The sequence below is a fragment of the Nothobranchius furzeri genome, chromosome 4 (assembly GCF_043380555.1).
Source record: "Nothobranchius furzeri strain GRZ-AD chromosome 4, NfurGRZ-RIMD1, whole genome shotgun sequence".
Taxonomy (NCBI): domain Eukaryota; kingdom Metazoa; phylum Chordata; class Actinopteri; order Cyprinodontiformes; family Nothobranchiidae; genus Nothobranchius; species Nothobranchius furzeri.
In genome coordinates this window covers 19,576,563-19,595,516 of record NC_091744.1, presented here as the reverse complement: position 1 = coordinate 19,595,516, position 18,954 = coordinate 19,576,563, and the positions used below count along the sequence as shown (strand labels likewise).

The window sequence follows — 18,954 nt, the reverse complement described above, 5'->3', positions numbered from 1 at the left end:
AGAAAATGAAATAATTATTTTAATGTTTAGAGCAGCAGGAACTCTGAGAGGCTGCAGGCGCATCGGTGAGTTTGTGGCCGCTGTGCAGGGGGAGGGGGGAGAGGGAGGGGGAGGGGGGAGAGGGCTGAAGCAGAAACTACCGTTGTTAAAAGAAATGTGTTTAACTTTGAAAATGTGGGCGCAATTTTAATTACTTCTCAACATTTTTCTCCAACGTTAAGACTGCTACACAATAAATAAATAAATAAGACTGCTGCTTGCCTGGGCCCCATTGTGGCTATGGGCCCCTGGGCCTGTGCCCACTTTGGCCATATTATAATCCAGCCTTGCCCCAAACCCTTCCCTCTAGAGCTGGTAATATTATTAACCACCTTTTATGTAGAGAAGCTTTCTGGATCTACACCCTTAACACTGTATAACCACATGGACTTAATGATGGACTGAGCCTGTCTTTACTATAAAGGGTTGTTGCATTTTCATTAGTGTTTGTTGTACACTGCTATTTATCTCTATTGTATTTGTTTTTAATCTGACTCTATGTGTTGCTTATGATATGGGTGGATGTTTTACTATCAATGAGCTAATTACGAACTGTGTCATTTTTGTCACTCATTGGTAATGTATTAACTTGGCTCCTCCACCTGCATGTTTGACTAATGAACACGTTTTTGTTTAATTGACCAGCCAACACCTGTGTGTGTGTATATATATATATATATATATATCTTTATATCTCAGAAAACAGTGAGCTGTAACTCTATCTGTTGAAACGTCAGTTTGGTTCGTTTTGACCCTTAAGTGCTGAGGACCAGTTTGCTCCAGCCATACTTTATCCTCTACAAACTTAAACCTGTTGTAGACATTAAGGATATCTCTTAATAAAAAAGAAGACAATAGACTCTCAAACACAGCTAAAATGCTTTTTATTTCACAAAGAAAAAGTACTAAGTTCACAACATGGCTTCTTATAAAACGTTTTCTTCCTAAACAAATGTAAGAAAGATGTTTAGAGAAAGCTATTTCACTTGGGAATGTCCGTCACCGGTTTTTAAAAATACAGCTTGTTGAAACTTTGTTGTGAAAATTGACACAGATTATGAGAAAATGGTGCCAAAACTCTCACCTGAGAAAAATGGAAGGTAAAAGTTGATTTATCAAAAACATTTCAACTCCAGGGTTCCTCTAGCATGCTTAAAACTGAGTTTTAAAAAGACGCATCCTAACTTTATTTTGTTTTGTTTTTTAGAGTGGGAAAAACTAAGTAAAATATGAAATTAAAAAATGACAGCTTGGTAATTTTTGTGTTTTGGGGGAACTTTATTTTTGCCTCCCCCTTGTGGGGCAATACACAAAAACTACTTCTAATGATCCATTTTTCTCCCGAGGTCAACCCAGCCAATTATTCACTTTTAAACATTAATAAAGAACATAGTCTAACCATCTCTCAAAGGAATAAAAAGTATTTATGGATCTTTTACACTTGTGTTCCTATTCATCAGTGAATAAAAAAAAAATCCACATTCAGAAACATAAGCATTTCTGAGGTTTAGCACCTAAAAATCACAACACAGTTCAAATGGATGCTCCTGAGTTCACAGGCGTTTACATTTGCTTTACACGACCATCAGTAAATGAATGATTATACGTTTTTTTGCACAATCTGAAACAAAAGTGGAGAAAACAAGAACATGCATAAAAACAAAAAAGACACATAATTCCCTCATTAAACCATCACACTGCTCACACACAGCCTACAACTCCACTCATGGCTCCATGATTACACAAATAAAATATTTCCCTGAAATGTGTAGTTTATTTTGACCAAAACGACGAGTGTGACCTCACAAAGCCCATCAGAGAAACACGTACCCAGATCCTTTATAGGACTTCATTTAGCACTGAAACTGCTTTAAAAAACAACCTTTTTAAGGTTGTGTACAAATAACAAAACAGGCTGCTGTGATGCAAAAAGGTGAATTCCTTTAGAACTAGTCCACAGAGTGAGAAACTAATAATGCCAAGCCAGGCAGATGAAACTAAGATGTTGCATCACTTTTTGATCCCAAGAAATTTGATTTTTTTTTTTCCCCCATCACAGCTTAGAAGAAATACATCTCTTTGGTCAGCATTGACACAACGCAAGGGATTTGCTTCTTTGCATGAAAGCCTGGTGAATAGGAGACAGACTCGAACTCCACCGCCACCTTGTGGTTGACACGCGTCATGATGTGCTGCAGCTCCAGCTGTTTCCCATACATGCTGATCATTTCACACAGTGACTGGATAAACCAGGAGCCGGTCGTCGTGTTCCTCCAGGAGTAGTAACCTGCACATGAACGACACATTAGGGATTAAACCAAGACGGTAAAATAATTATTATACAAAAAAATCCGTGGTAAGGGTTTAACCTGGAGCTGTGGAGTAGGCATACAGGAAGTCTGCTTCCACAGGGATCTTAGTGGTTCCTCCTGGACTGTCTGACTCAATACCTTCATCCAGATCGGTGCCTCTGCATGCCTACACCGTTCAAATGTTTTTAGGGGTTAGATACTTAGCAAATAAAGATGGTGTGGACAGATGAAAAAAATATATCGTACCTGAATAAAGAAAAGTTTTGGTTTTCCCACCAGAGTTTTACAACAATCGCCTCGAAAAATAGACGTTAAGTGCTTTAGCTCTACGGAGTCATCCGTGCCGAAAAACACGCCTTCATCTCCATGACTCAGGAGGACGCAGACAAAGGAGGCTGATTTGCTGTGATCTTCCTTAGACACTAAAAAAGACAAAGAAAAATTTTGGAACTATGCATGAACTTCACACTTCAAAGATGGTGTCTCACTTTTGGAAGATGCAAATATGTGTTGGAATGATGGGACTGGTGCATCGTGGTTACCTGCAGTCAGAACCTGAACTATCTGACCGACTGTCTGATCGTTGTAGACCTTCACTTTATATCCCAGCTTAGAAAACACTTTGGATGCGTTGGCTGCATCCACGTCAGTGCCATTCCGCTGATTCATGCCTAACACACACACACACACACACACACACACACACACACACACACACACACACACACACACACACACACACACACACACACACACACACACACACACACAGAGGGATTAATGCAGGTGTCATGAGTTAAGAAATGACGAGTTACCGTTGTTTTGGGGAGGTTTTTAAAATGATAAAGTCGTCTCACACATCACATGACCCCAAAGTACAAGGGTAGGCTAAAAAGTACAATAAATAAATCTAAATTCTAGCAGGTGTCACTAGCTAAATTTGTGACCTGATAAACCACATAAACATGAAAACAAAAAGTTTGACTCTTATTCATCCTAAACTGCAGTCTAGTTTAAAACAAGCAGCACAAAAACAGCACTAGCCACTGCTAACATGTACCTTTCCTCAGTACTTCCAATTAAACATTGCTCTTTGAATGGTGTACACTCTCAGTCCTGCTGGACTGGTTTTCCAAACCCAGACAGGACAACACGAGGATCACATGTAACTTCGTGGAAGCAGAAGATGCATTTGCACGCATGGATATTTGAGCTCCTCTTAGACAAATACACAAGGATCTGACAGATCAGCTTATTTAGTACAACGAGAAAAGAAATATCTCAATCTAAAGTCGACACAAAGCCTAATTAGGCAGTATGTCCCAAAGCTGGGATCGGGACCCCACTGTAGGTCACCAAGAACCACTCAAAAGGGTCTTGAGATGATTCCCAGAAATCAAAACAAAACTGATAATCACTGAAAGAATAACTGTTATAAAAACTCAGTTAAACCATCATAAATGGATATGAGTGAACATTCTTTAGCTAGCTTTTAAGATGCTTGTTTTGTCAAATCGGAAACATCTGGGCCCATGTGTCTGCGTGTTGATAACGGATATTTTGTGGGTCTGGATCTGAAAAGTTTGGGAAAGCATCAAAAGATGATGTGTCAACATCACAAAATTATTATGAACACCTAAATAAATCTATGAAAGCGTCATGAAACCATCTAATTTTTGTACATTCTTGATTATCTAAAGGAAAACTACAAGATCATTTAAAACACACAGTGCAATCATGAGTTTGAACACATTCACTGTAAATCTTAGCCTATAGGAAACCAGCTTATATGTAAATAGTCGGGCAACAACCCATAGACAAAGCTTAGTTGTGGGGCAAAACCTATGGATGCCTTTCAAACTGTCAGCGCACACAAATGGACAGCGCTAGGACCAATCAGAGCAACACACAACATGACATACTCATCGCTGTGGATCTCAGTCAATGGGGCAGCCCGCCATACACCGCCAAACCAGAAGTAAACACGTCCTCTTTCTAAACAAACGACTTAAGCACCGCTCTATGCTCATGTCTTAAAGAAAAGCCCAAGTCTAAATCATTCAAAGTTGATGCCAAAGCTGTTTGAAATGAGCGCCGTTCCTGAGCTGATGCCATCTTTGTAGTTTTTCACCGTCACAGCTCTGGTGCGAAGCCTGCCCAATATCTCTCTACAAACATAGAACGCTGTGACTGGCCTGATCTAAAATGGTTTGAGCCAGTGGTAGACCTGCTAGGCTGCATGGGAGTGTGGTTAGACTGTCCCGCAGAGCAGAATGTTCTGCTGCTGCTACGGTTTGTCTAGATTTCTAGGCTATGTAAATCTGTCAGCATAAGGAACAAACAACCACTGGCTTTAAGGCGTAGGTCTCATCAAGCTAGTCACATGGATGCTACAACTTCCTGATAAACCACAGTAAACACCCCAAACCACACCCCCTTCACGTGGTCACACACACACAAGTTCGCTGTGTGTGTGTGTGTGTGTGTTCGTGCGGCAGCTACCAATACACACCTCTAATATAAAAGATGGATGCTTTATCTCATTATTACTGCCTACATGTAGATGGAGCATTTAATTAATTATTACAGTTTCCACAACGACACGTCCACCCTGAGTCTTTCAGCTAGCTCTGATGTCTTTTAAGTACACATGACTGACCTGCTGTAACGCCGAGCACAGGGTGTCACCATCAGAACCTGATCACCTGGACGTTTTTGGCCCAAGTCCAGCAAAACACAAAGGAGAAGGTAGAGACAGACAAAAAAAGGGGCTCTGCTTCCTTAAAACGACTTGTGATGACACAAGTGATATTTAAGATGTTGAAGAGCTTTAAGGTTTATCTGCTTCACTGTAAAATAATGTAGATTTAAACGCATTAAAGCAACTTATGGCATGACTGATCCACAAAGGAAAGTCAAATCTGAGACTAGTTATGACCCGGTAAGGACAGCCAGAAATAAAAAACAGGCAAATAAAAAGAAATGTTGGGGCAAAAATAATCATTTTGTGTTTGAAATGTTAAAATCAAATTAGAACAAGGGAAAAAAAAAAGAAAACGTTAGCTTTTAGCATAAATTAAAACTTTTGAATGTGGATGAAACCCAAGTCTGGGTGCATCTCTCAGTAATAAAGTAATAATTAGGTCATGAATTAAGTTAATAAAAAGGCCGATGTTTGTTCCTCTCTGACAAAGTCATTATTTTTAACCTTCAAAAAGCTTGAAGTATGGCTAACATTTACTCTAAAGTTCTCAGTAGTAGTTCAGCTGTAATCATAAGAAATGTTCAAACATCACATAGCCCAAAAAGTAAATACACCAAGACTCATAATGACACTTTTATAACAAAGTGTGCAAAAGCAATAGGTAATTATCGGTTTATCAAACACAAACGTGATGATTAAATCTCTCTGCTTTAACGAGGAACTGCTTCTAGAGCTGCGCTTGACCTTTGAAAATGTTAAACCTCTTTATAAAAAAATAATAATCACAAATAGCAAGTCCCACTGATGTCAAACAAAGGGAATAGAAACCAATAAGAAAGTGTCACTTTATTACTAATTTTAAACACAGAAGATAAATTTTACTGATTTTGTTCGAGAAAAAGAGTGGGGAAGGCCGATATTTACCGTTTTTTAATACATCGGCATCAAATTTTATTTAAATGTGTTTTTACGTTCACTAATAAATTAACTTTATTGAAGTGTCTGACTAACACTGAGTAGTGCACAAAGTTAAGATTTAACAGCTAGTTAAGTTCAGATTTCAAAAACTGATGCGGTTTCAGAAATTTTGTACAACAACTGATGTTATTAGTGACACTTTAGCATGAAAACGAGGTGGAAAACGTCAAGATATGGGCCATGAAAATCGGCAGTACATATCGGCCATCGGCTGACCATGTCTCCTTTACATCGACATCGGTAATAGAAAAACAGATATCGGTCAGCCACTAATTTCTACATTAGCTGTTGAGGTTTTATAGCGATCTGCTTCATTCTGATGGAAAAAATAACAGAAAAAAAGACTTTAGACCAAAACAATCACCTGTGCGTTTGTCAAAGTTCTTGTTGTTGATGATGACGCACTGGCCTATGCTGGGGAAGTGGAGGCTGTACCTGAAGCTGTGGGAGGAGGACTTAGCATCAACTCCCATGGGAACAGAAGAGAAGCCAGCTGGCCTGAAGGAAAACAAACAAAAACAAGGCTTAAGGTAAAAGAAACAGTGAGATGCTAACTATGGAGAGGTGGAAAAACGAGAAAACCAATAACAACAAAGTGTGAGCAGAGTTGAACTAACGAGCATCCATTTCATTTGTGAAACGGTCGACTGATCATGAGAGTTAAGGAAAGATGAGTTTATTCTGCTCTGACGTAACAAAGAAATATTACCGCGGTGAAGTTAGCTTGAAGTTGGACGTTGGATATTCGACAGACATTGGTTTACACGGTCAGCGATAAGCCTTCATGCCGTGCACTGCGGCACAGACAGCGGTAACCTGAGTTCCGAGGACTCGCTAATGGGAACGGTGGTTCACTTAGGGACTATCAACAAATTTGTAGTCCTTTGTAAACGAGTACAAAAAAGTTAAAAACTTCCAGAATAATTTCCTAAATGACTCAAAATTACTTCTGACTTGCGTTACTAAGCTACATTTACAAGACACAACAGTTTTAACACATTTCACACAATCTGATCTTTTTTATTAGGATTTTATTCCAAAATTAAGGGACTTTTTTCAATAGCTCCTAGGTAAATCTGTCTAAATCCACAAAACCATTTCTCAATTGTGTTACTAAGCCAGACCAATGAGTCACAGCAGTTTTAACACCTTTCATACGATCTGATCTTTTTTATTATTCAAATTCAAAAAGACTTTATTAATCCCAGAGGGAAATTAGAGTTTCAAGTACACACAATTCTGAGATCAGACATACATACATAGACACATGACAAGAATTGGTGACTGTGGTCATTCGCAACCCGAGTCGTGCAGCCGTAATAAATCAAGAGGGTTTATGAGGATATAGTCGGGGGGGGGGGGGCACTTCAGAGTTACGCCGGGGACACACCGCCCGTCGAAGCACCGGGAGGCAAAGCGCTCACAAAATTCGGCCGCTGCTCCTCAGTTCAGACCAGATGCTTGCTTCTCTGCTCTGGTCGAGGTGCGCCTCGTAGTTTTTCTTTTAACCACTTGGTGTCCTCCGTTTCCTCTGCGCCTTTTCTCTGCTCTTTTCCTCTACACCCCCCTCCCCCTTGCTGTTTGTGCGTGTGTTTGTACGTGTGTGTGTGAACCTATGGTGTGAACCAGTTTTTAATAGCTGGCCTACGACTTTCTGCCTCTCTGTAATGTTTGCTCCGGTTGAAAGACACCCAAAACCACACCCCCTTCACGTGGTCACACACACAAGTTCGCTGTGTGTGTGTGTGTGTTCGTGTGGTTTTTATGCAGTGTCTGTTTATGAACACATTTGACTATCGCGGAATTGTATTTTGAAATGCTTCACTTTGTTGAATTTACCGGCCTGCCTCTTATGTCTAGGTTTGACTTCCTGCCAGAATTGACGTGGTCCACCCGCGGCTCACGAAAAAAATAGAGCAGACGCCGAAACGATCGCTGCACGGCGCTTCGGCGGCCCATGTGGTCTATAGAATAGAATAACAAGGGCGCCGAATGAAGGCGGCCCTAATTTCGCGGCGCTTCAGTGGCCGGTGTGTCCCCGGCGTTACCCTCAACAGAGAGGGTAGCTTTGCTATTCAAAAAACACCTCGGACAGAAATGTACACAGATTTCAGACATTACACAGCATAAGTGTCCACTAGGTGGGGAGGTAGGGTTGGGACTCTCCTCACTTCAGTGCCTGCAGCTGCAAGGAGCAGCGCTCATCACCTCCGTTTGGACAGGGGAGGGAGATAATGGGTTAGAGGGCACATTTGACTCCTAGATACGGTTCCACGGCCTTCACCGGTCACAGTCCCGCCCAGGCTGGGATAGGGAGAGTTTCTATAGCGACGGCAGCATTCCACATTTCATTTGAGGGGGGAGTTTACACTTCAGCCTCACAGGCTCCAAGGGCACCAGATTCAGATAAGAATTGTTTTGGGGACAGACAGAGATAGTTTCCTTTGCCTTAGTGTTCTGTTGGTTTTCAACCCCTCTAGATCCAATAATGGCATAATTTATCTATCCCAATCCATGCTGATCTGTCAACTCGCTCCTTGATGGAATTCACCTTCTGTGCCAGAGGCTGAAGCTCAGCCAAAGTTCCAAGCTTACGACTCATCTCGACAATTATATGAGTTTGTGCGTTCACAGCACAGCATTCCATCCCTGAGCTCCGGGATTGAGCCAATATTCCTCGAAAGCTCGTTAATTTTCCGGTAAGCCAGGTAACCGCTCAGTCTAAACAGCAGGAATCCCGACACCAAAACGACGAATATCCAGACATCTTCAGAATCCTCTACAGACAGTTGAGAGAGGCATATCAGGTTCCACTTTTTCCAGGAGTCCATGATATACCCAGCTAGCTCTGTCCCAGAGGGGCATCCGGGAGCCCCTTCTCCTGTTCTCATTGTTGAAAAAATTTTGTCAATGGCATTGAGAGACCAACTGACCAGATCCATTTTTAATAATTTCCAGTTTCCAGACAAAATGCAGAAAGTGCCGTGCACACAAGACAGGACTAAGAGCCTTGGGATGAGGAGGGAGGGAGAGGAAAAAAAAGCATCTGTACTCTCCAAGAGCCGGAAGAAGATTTTTTACTCTTATTTTTTATTAGGACTTTAATCAAAAATTAAGGGATTTTTTTCAATAGCTCCTAGGTAAATTAGTCAAAATACCCAAAATCATTTCTCAATGTTGTTACTAAGCTAGGTCAATGAGACACAGCAGTTATTAGCACGTTTCACAAGATCTGATCATTTTTATTTGGATTTTTCTTAATAATAAAGTGATTTCTTTCAATAGCTCCTAGGTTAATTGATGTTACTACTCAAAACCATTTCTCAATTATGTTACGAAGCTACACCAATGAGACAGCAGTTTTTATCACATTTCATACAATCCGATCTTTTTTCTTACAATTTTTATCAAAAACTAAGGGATTTTTTTCAATAGGTCCTGTGTTAATTGCTCTAATACCCAAAACCATTTCTCAATGATGTTACTAAACTAGACCAATGAAACACAGCAGTTTTTAATCACACTTCACAAGATCTGATCTTTTTCACTAAGATTTTCATGAAAAATTATGTGATTTCTTTCAATACCTCTTAGGTTAATTGATTTGAATAACCAAAACCATTTTTCAATTATGCTACTACGCCAGACCAATACGACACAGCAGTGTTTATAACATTTCTCAAGATAAAACCTTTCTTATTAGGATTTTTATCAAAAATTAAGTAATTTTCATCAATAGCTCCCAGGTAAATCAGTCAAAAAACTCAAAACGACTTCTCAATGATGTCACTAATGGAGAGACCACTGAGACACAGAAGTTTTTATCACATTTAACAAGAGTTGATCATTTTTATTAGGACTTTTATCAAAAATTAATTGATTTCTTTCAACAGCTCCTAGGTTAATTGATTTTAATACTCAAAACCATTTCTCAATGATGTGTATCCAGGGTCCGAAATTAAATTTTTTACTCACCGGCCAAGTTGGCTGGTAGATGATGAAAATCTACCGGCCAAGCATATTTTTTACCGGCCAAAGTTCTAAATGATTTAGATCTACCTAAAGCATGTTATTCTATATTATGTTGATTCCAAACAGTGACAAAATAATTAAAACATCAATTAATAAGAAAAACAACTCTTTTGTCATTTTTACTATTTATTTATTTATTTATTTATTTTTAGAGATGTTTTTATGAACTCTTTCATTGAAATCTAGTCAGACTCCTTGTTTTCTCTGTCCATGAAGTCTGGCCTCCTACTTCTGACACCGTCTTTGTGCCAAAGCATTACAGCCTCATTTGGGTCATAGTTCTTGATCTCTGGAGAACACAGCTGCACCATGAGAATATCTGAAAGTGTGTCAGGGCTAGGGTTGGTGTAGCGGTAAACCCCGGTAAAAAAGTTGACAATAATAATAACAGTCTTGTTTAAAAAAAAATTATCTCAGTGGATTACCGTGGCTGCGGTGTAAGCGCGGTGACCCTTACCAGCCACCGTATCATCTGCTGAAGTTGCCGGCGGCACATGAGCACTTTGTTGTTTACAACCAAAACTTTCTTTAAGCTAAAGCTGAAATAATGGCCGGAGGAGACGGCAGCACTCGGGACATTTATTATCCCTCAAAGAAGACAAAGTCGGAAGTACGGGCATTTTTTGGATATTTGAAGAATGCCGAGGGACAGTTGTCTGTGAAAGGCAGTAACGCTACGTGGCCATCATAATGTAGCCATTGTCTCACGACTCCGCCATCTCCAGTTTGCCACTTTTCACAAAATTTTCTGGTTGCTACTGGTCCTGGTGGTTTTTCATCCAGTTCGACGAGTTTTCTTTTGGAAGGCTGGCTGACTCCAGTTAAAAACCGCCACATTTCACCGCTAGTTTTAACACGAAACTAACTGCTAACTTGATAAACTGATAGAATGGGATAGGTGGAAATGACGTTGGATGCGGCGCTCACGTTTCGCGTACGTTTGTGTACGTTACATGCAGGTGGGAGGAGTATCAGAAATCCATGGAAGATGACTGATAAACATAACTAATTTGGTGCAAACATTTACTCGCCAGGTGGCAGGTAGAGCTCAAAAATTTACTCGCCAAATGGAGCAATTTGCTCGCATTTGGCGAGTGGCGGGTGTTAATTTTGGACCCTGAGTGGAGACTAATGAGACACTGCAGTTTTCATAACATTTCACAAGATCCAACCTTTTTTTTTTTGAGGAATTTTGTAAAAAAGGATTAAAAGCTAAGGCTGATCCCCATCACCTTATGTAATATGAAAGCTGTAAATGTCTTCATCAGCATCTTGGGTGAGGTTATGCACTCTGGGCAGGGACATCTTAAACATCCATCTTCAGGCAAATTGTTGTCTCTCTCTCCCAACAGTTGAGTCAAAAGATAAGTTGGGCCCTCGCTTCTGGAGGACATAAAGTGTAATATCCTCAGGTAGACACAATTACATCCAGAGAGTAGGGTCTTGGTTGAACCTCGTTTATTGCTCATCACACCGAAAGCACCACAGCTTACGTTACACCCCCACAACCGGAAGTGCCCCGGACCTAGCTAAAACAGTACTACCAGAATGGAGCACTGGCTCCCCCCTAGAGGTGTCATATAGTAGTTTCTAGGGTTGTCACGGTAACCGGTATAGCAGTAAACCCCGGTAAAAAAGTTGACAATAAAAATAACCGTCCAGTTTTTAAAAAACTATATTATCTCGGTGGGTTTACCGTGGCCGCGGTTTCGGCGCGATGACCCTTACCAGCCACCGTCGCTTCAGCTGAAGTTCCCGCGGCGCGCACACGCACTTTTTAGTTTGCAACGGCACCAAAACTTTGAAGCTGAAATAATGGCCGAAGGAGGAGACGGCAGCGCCCAGGACATCCATCAGCCCTCAAAGAAGACTAAATCGGAAGTATGGGCATATTTTGGATTTCTGAAAACGCTGAGGGACAGTTAATAGAAGACGGCTATCCCGTTTGCAGAACGTGCAGGAAACAAGTGTCTGCAAAAGGCAGCAACACTTCGAATCTAATGGCACATCTGCGTGACCATCACCCACATCTCTACAGCCAGTGCAAGGTAGGTTAACATTAGCATTTTAGCTTAAATGCATGACGTGAGGACTTTTGGCTGAGGGAGAATGCAACGAGTCACTATATACTGCAGCCGCAGCGTCCTCTGCCAGCATTTAAACCGTGTCACGGACACCCTGTTGCTGGATGAAGCATCTTATTTGTTGATGATGAAGAGAAATATACAATTAGTTCCTTGTCATTGATTTGTTTACTTATTCAATGCCATTTATACTTGAACGTTTGGATTTGATTACATAGTGTAGTAGTTATTTTAGTAATTTGTTTAAAGTGGCTATTTATTTTAAATACATATTTTTTTAAGGTTGACTTGTACAGTGCTCAAGTCAAGTGTGGACTGGAGTTTTAGATTTTCATTTTGATAATGAAGAAAACAAGTATATGAGAAAACAAGTGGTGTTTCTTTGATTTGTTTACATATTGTTTATGTTTCGAATGTTTGGATTTGTATCATTTAAACCTGCACTGACTACTGTAACATGTTCCAGAAAAAGAAGCTATTTGTTCCTTTACTTGTGAAAAGTTGCACTTTTACTAAGGCTTTGTGTTATTTTAGGTTTAATAAACACTGTTAAACCTTTTCTGAACTATTTCAGTTTGTGTAGAACAGGACTATCAATGCTTTCTGAACATATGCAACACCGTTTAAAAAATACCGCGATAATACCGAAAACCGTGATAATTTTGGTCACAATAACCGTGAGGTTAAATTTTCATACCGTGACAACCCTAGTAGTTTCCTACCTCAACTACTACACCCCCCCCCCCACCCCACCCCCCCCAGACAAAAACAAAGATGAAAAATAACACCATTCCCCCTAAGCTAAAACCCACACACAGAAAAACAACCACAAACCGTAACAACCCTGTAACTATGCGAGTATTATTATGGGTAGCAAAAAAAAAAAAATTTTTTTCTATATAGTAGACCTTATGTAACATACAGCAAGAACAAACAACAGTTTCACATGGCACTCCCACTTAACTAACTAGGGAATTCGGGTGGACCACCTCATCCCAGCGAGCTTCCAGGGCGCATTCTTGCCCTTGCCGTGGAGCTCACCACTATCTAAGAATAGTCACTCAAATACGCAGGAGGCCTCCTGCTTCTCTGCGATCTCCTCACTTCAGGTTGTTCCCCTGCCGGCAACGCCTCTACCCTCTCCGGCCACGATGCTGTTGTCAATGGATCGTCCAAGTCCACTTGGCTGGCTGATTCCGTTGCGGCTGTGCTGCCATTCAGGACAGGAGACAACACCAGAACATGTTCGGTTATTTCCGATAGGGGCGACCTATGACACACCTGATCGATATGTCTTCTCACCACATTCCCATTTCCTAGTGTGACTTTGCATGAGACAGGACCCGTCATCGCAGCAACAGCCCCCGGAACCCAGCGTAGACCCGAACCAAAGTTCCGAGTGTAGACCAAATCTCCTTTATCCAGCGTCCTGTCCCTGGCATGCATGTCATGATAATAGTTTTGCTTCCCTTGTTTACCAATCAGTCTGCCTTTGAAATAGGGGTGTATGAGATCCAAAATTGATCTTAGTTTCCTTCCGCATAGAAGTTCAGCTGGTGATTTGCCTGTTGTTGACTAAGGAGTAATGCGATAACAAAACAGAGCTCGGGCCATTTTAGTCTCCACTGACCCCCCTGTGCTTTTTTTCATAAATGACTTAAGTCTGAACGGCGCGCTCTGCCAACCCATTCGAAGAAGCATGGTATGGGGCTGTGGTGATGTGGCGGATCCCATTCTTTTGTGTGAATTCCTGGAACTCCTCACTGGTAAAACAGCGGCCACTGTCGGACACGATTATTTCAGGAATGCCATGGTGACGAAAACTCTGGCTGAGGCACTCAATGGTCACAGCTGATGTAGACCTGTTTACCACGTGCGCTTCAATCCACTTCGAATACGCATCCACCACAATTAAGAACCACTTGCCCATGAATGGCCCAGCATAATCCACGTGGACCCTCCTCCAGGGGTTTTCAGGCACCTCCCAGGGGTGTAAAGGTGCCATCACGGGATTATTTCGGTTTTCCTGACACACGGCACAACCCTTCAGCAGCAACTCCACCTCTTCATCCAAGTTTGGCCACCACATGTAGCTGCGTGCCAACCCTTTCATCCTGGTCATTCCTGGATGGATGCGATGAAGCTGTTTCAGCAGACGTACTCAACCTTGTGGAGGAATAACTACACGCCCTCCCCACAATATGCAGCCTTCCTGTGTGCTGAGCTCCTCCTGACGTAAGGTAAAAATACCACGTCCTCTACCTTTCGAGGCCACCTTCTTAATATGTACTCTCGCACCCGAGCCAGCACAGGGTCTTTGTCTGTCCAAAGTTTCACCTGCTGTGCAGTCACCAGGGATGTGTCACTGTCCTCAAACAGCAGGACCCGTTCCCCCTCCTCTGAGCCTGCGTCAGCCCCCTCGCTCATTTCAGTCAACGGCAACCTGCTCAGGGCGTCTGCATTGGTATGATTCTTCCCTTCCTTATACACAACGGTGTAATCGTATGCCCCAAGCGTGACTGCCCATCTCTGGATGCGAGGTGAGCCCTAAGCTCGCTGAAAAGTGAAATTAACGTCTTGTGGTCTGTTGTAATGGTGAAATGTTTCCCATACAAGTACTTGTGGAACTTTTTCACCCCAAACAGTACCGCCAACCCCTCCTTATCCAACTGTGAATAATTTTTTCCGCCGCATTGAGCGTTCGAGACACAAATCCTATGGGTCTTTCCGAGCCATCGGCCAACTGGTGAGAGAGCACCGCCCCCACTCCATAGGGTGATGCGTCACATGCTAGGAGGAGGGGCTTTCCCGCATCATAGTGTACCAATATCTTGCAAGATTACAACAGAGACTTGGACTCTTCAAAGGCTTTCTGTTGTTTTGGCCCACATGACCATTTCACCTCCTTCCTCAGCAGTAGGTGTAGAGGAGCTAGCAGCGTGGATAGGTTTGGAAGGAACCTGTGGTAATAATTTAAGAGTCCTAAGTACGCCTTTAACTCCGTGATATTTTGTGGTGCTGGAGCTTTTGCGATGGCCTCCACCTTTTCTCTCAGAGGATGTAATCCTGCCGCATTTATTCTGTGCCCCAAGAACACCACTTCCCTGGCCATGAACTCACACTTGCTTCTTTTTAATCTTAACCCACTATTTCCCAACCTTAGGAGGACCTCATCAAGGTTTTTTAAATGTTCTTGTTCACTTGGCCCTGAGATGAGTATGTCATCCAGATACACTGTGATATTCGGAATTCCTCCTAATATGCTCTCCATCGTTCGCTGGAAGATGGCAGGACTGGAGGCCACCCCAAATGGCAGCCTGGTGTATGTGTAAAGGCCCTTGTGTGTGTTAATGGTGACATATTTCCTGGACCCCTCGTCCAACACAATCTGTTGGTAGGCATGACTCATGTCCAGTTTTGTAAAATACTGTCCCCCTGATAACTGTGCAAAAAGATCCTCCACCCTTGGAATAGGATATTGTTCCAACTTGGAAGCCTGGTTGATTGTGAGTTTGTAATCCCCACAAATTCTAATGGATCCATCTGGTTTCTGTGGGCGCCAGCCCTACGTTGTTTACCAGCTGCTCTGCCATCGACAGCTCCTGTAACCAGCTGCGCCCCAGCAGGTTTGGTCCAGCCCCATCCACTACAACCAAAGGTAGTGTTTTACGAGCATTCCGGTCCTCTACCTCCACTTGCGCCATTCCCAGGACTCCCAGCTTTTCCCCTGTATACGTTTTCAAGATTAGTGAGCATGGGCTTAGACCCGATTTGGCAGTTTTGTTACAAAGCAGAGAATATTGTTTGCTCAAAATGGTCACCCCACATCCTGTGTCTATCTCAAACAGTACGGCCAAGCCATTTATGCTGACCATGCGAGTGATGGGAGCGACCTTTGGTAGGCCACCCGACACATTGTAAATGGTATTAATGCCATCAGATTCTTCAGCGTCACTCCCCCCCTCTGTTCTCAACAAATGCGTCTGACTGCCTCTATTTGGGTCTCTCCGTCCCTCCTTTTTGCTCAGGGGCCCCTTTTTTTGTTTCTCCTGAGGACCCCACTTGGACCTGCAGGCTCTTTTAATGTGACCCCTCTTGCCACAACCGTGACATCGTTCAGCTGCAAACCTGCACTCAGTGCCCAAGTGTCGGCCGTTGCAACGAAAACAGCTCAGACTTTTCAGCTGAGCCTTGTCCATTAAAATCTTGTGGACTGTCCCCTGACTCCTTGACACACGAGAAGCTGGAGTCACCTCGTCCCCCAATATCTCCTGCAAGTCCCGAACATCCTTAGAGGCAGACTCCATGGCCTGGCACAACGTAAGAGCTTTGTCAAACGTCAGGTCCACTTCAGATAATAGCCGGCGCTGCATCCTGTCATCATTCACTCCACACACCAACCTGTTCCTCAGCATTTGTGGCAAAGCCGCTCCATAGTCACAGTGCTGGGCCAGTTTCCTCAACTCAGCCACATAATCTGCCACCGACTCCTCATGCCGCCGCACCTGTGAATTAAACTTAAACCTCTGTACAATCTCACTTGGTTTAGGACTGAAATGCAACCGCAGTGTCTGCGTCAACTGTACATACGTCTTGTCTTTCGGTGCCTCCGGGCTCAACAGGTTTCTTAACAAGCTGTAGGTAGCCGGACCTACACCGCTCAGCAACACAGCTTTCTTCTTATCAGTATCCGTTATCTCATTAGCCTCGAAGAAAAAGTCAAGCATTTCGCTATATTCTTCCCATGACTGTAAGTCGCCGTCAAACGGACTCACCGACCCAATCACCGCCGCCATTTTCCCCCTTTGTGTCGTCCAAAGGCGAGTAGATGTCCCGCTCCCAACACGTCCGGACCGACTGGCCGTCTATTCCCGACGCAGAGAACCACACCAGACTTTATCCTCGTCGCCAATTGTGTAATATCCTCAGGTAGACACAATTACATCCAGAGAGTAGAGTCTTGGTTGAACCTCGTTTATTGCTCATCACACCGAAAGCACCACAGCTTACGTTACACCCCCACAACCGGAAGTGCCCCGGACCTAGCTAAAACAGTACTACCAGAATGGAGCACTGGCTCCCCCTAGAGGTGTCATATAGTAGTTTCCTACCTCAACTACTACATAAAGGAAATACGCGATAGCCATTTCAGCTAGAAAGAAATACAAATGAAAACCATGGACCTCGCCCTTGAACACTAAGACCACCAGAGGCCGGATGCTGCTCAAGAACTGCAAGGACCCCAAACTCATCTCGCCAAATGTGCTGACCAGAGCCTTGGTGGCTGTGATGTTTGTCTTTGTGAAATACTAAAACATAAACCCCATCGTGGCACATGACTAGAGAGAATTTGGCCTCGTCACTTACTGATGAAAATGCTCACCTGAAACACGAGGCCAACTGAAATGAAATGGACTGCGTACCAATGCGATTGACTACAACTTTGACTACAACTTGATATCAAGCCAGGTGGTGACGAGGGATGTTCTGATTGAGAAAGGTTACCATCGACGAGAACCCCACTCCAAGACAGGAGGAAGAAGAGCATACCACCTAAGAATTTGTGGGAGGAGAGGTTTGATTGAGGTCAAAGATTTTAATTGCAATAGCCTGAAGCTGTGTTGCTGAGCATTGAGAAATGGTTTTGAGTATTTACAGCAATTAGCTTAAGAGCTATTGAAATAAATCACTTATTTTTTAATAAAAACTCTAATAGAAAGGATCAGAGCTTGTGAAATGTGAAAACAACTGCAGTGTTTCATTGGTCTGGCTTAGTAACACCACTGAGAAATGGTTTTGAGTTTTTTGACTGATTTACCAAGGAGCTATTGACAAAAAATACTTAATTTTTGATAAAAATCCTAATAAGAAAGGTTAGATCTTGAGAAATGTTATAAAAACTGCTGTGTCGTATTGGTCTGGCGTAGTAGCATCGTTGAAAAATGGTTTAGGTTATTAAAATCAATTAACCTAAGAGGTATTGAAAGAAATCACAGAAATTTTCATGAAAATCCTAATTAAAAAGATCAGATCTTGTGAAATGTGATGAAAACTGCTGTGTCTCATCGGTCTGGCTTAGTAACATCATTGAGAAATGGTTTTGTGGATTTAGACAAATTTACCTAGGAGCTATTGGAAAAAAAATCCCTTGATTTTGGAATAAAATCCTAATAAAAAAGATCAGATTGTGTGAAATGTGTTAAAACTGTTGTGTCTTGTAAATGTAGCTTAGTAACACAAGTCAGAAGTAATTGAGTCATTTAGCAAGTTATTCTGGAAGCTTTTAATTTTTTTGTACTCGTTTACAACGGACTACAAATTTGTTGATAGCCCCTAAGTGAACCACCGTTCCCATTAGCGAGTCCTCGGAACTCAGGTTACCGCTGTCTGTGCCGCAGTGCACGGCATGAAGGCTTATCGCTGACCGTGTAAACCAATGTCTGTCGAATATCCAACGTCCAACTTCAAGCTAACTTCACCGCAGTAGAAATATTAACCTGCTGCTGAGGCTAAAGGTCGCTACTAGCTTCGTTACTTACTGCTCTCTGCCGCTTTGCCTCGCGTCCGTACAGTCCGCTCCGGCTTCACTTCCATTGGCCGACATATTTCTTTGGGACAGAAATAGGTGCACCGAACAGCGAAATTGTACGCCCAGAGTGCCAGAGAGCTGATAAAAGACTACCAGGATACTTGTTCAGGCAGTAGCGGCGGCTCCTCCCTGCCGCCGTGATAAACAAAGATGCTGATGTCACGCAGAGGTGCGCTTGTTTTTCAAGAGGGGCAGGGAGAGGAGGGCGGCGAAACC

At 42.6% G+C, this 18,954-nt stretch overlaps 1 protein-coding gene across 2 annotated transcripts; it reads right to left on the bottom strand.

Moving 5' to 3' along the window:
- Positions 1-1,296: 1,296 nt before the first annotated feature.
- casp3a (caspase 3, apoptosis-related cysteine peptidase a) lies at positions 1,297-18,891 on the bottom strand. Of its 2 annotated transcripts, XM_015977369.3 has the most exons (6): positions 18,689-18,891; positions 6,398-6,531; positions 2,894-3,022; positions 2,598-2,773; positions 2,409-2,517; positions 1,297-2,326 (listed from the first exon to the last, which is right to left on the bottom strand). In XM_015977369.3, exons 1-6 carry the CDS (start codon positions 18,751-18,753, stop codon positions 2,100-2,102), a joined length of 840 nt encoding a protein of 279 aa, XP_015832855.1. In that variant the 5' UTR covers positions 18,754-18,891; the 3' UTR covers positions 1,297-2,099. The 2 variants fall into 2 exon arrangements, with proteins under 2 accessions (XP_015832855.1, XP_054599804.1); XM_054743829.2 differs by lacking the exon at positions 6,398-6,531 and having other exon boundaries at positions 18,689-18,808.
- Between the last annotated feature and the right edge of the window lie 63 nt (positions 18,892-18,954).

Excerpts from the sequence above, each read along its gene's own strand:
- casp3a (XM_015977369.3), bottom strand. The coding sequence starts at position 18,753 with ATGTCGGCCAATGGAAGTGAAGCCGGAGCGGACTGTACGGACGCGAGG. Across the intron at positions 6,532-18,688 it reads AGGCAAAGCGGCAGAGAGCA|GCCAGCTGGCTTCTCTTCTG; the intron begins GTAAGTAACGAA and ends GTTTTCCTTCAG. Across the intron at positions 2,518-2,597 it reads CAAAACTTTTCTTTATTCAG|GCATGCAGAGGCACCGATCT; the intron begins GTACGATATATT and ends TGAACGGTGTAG.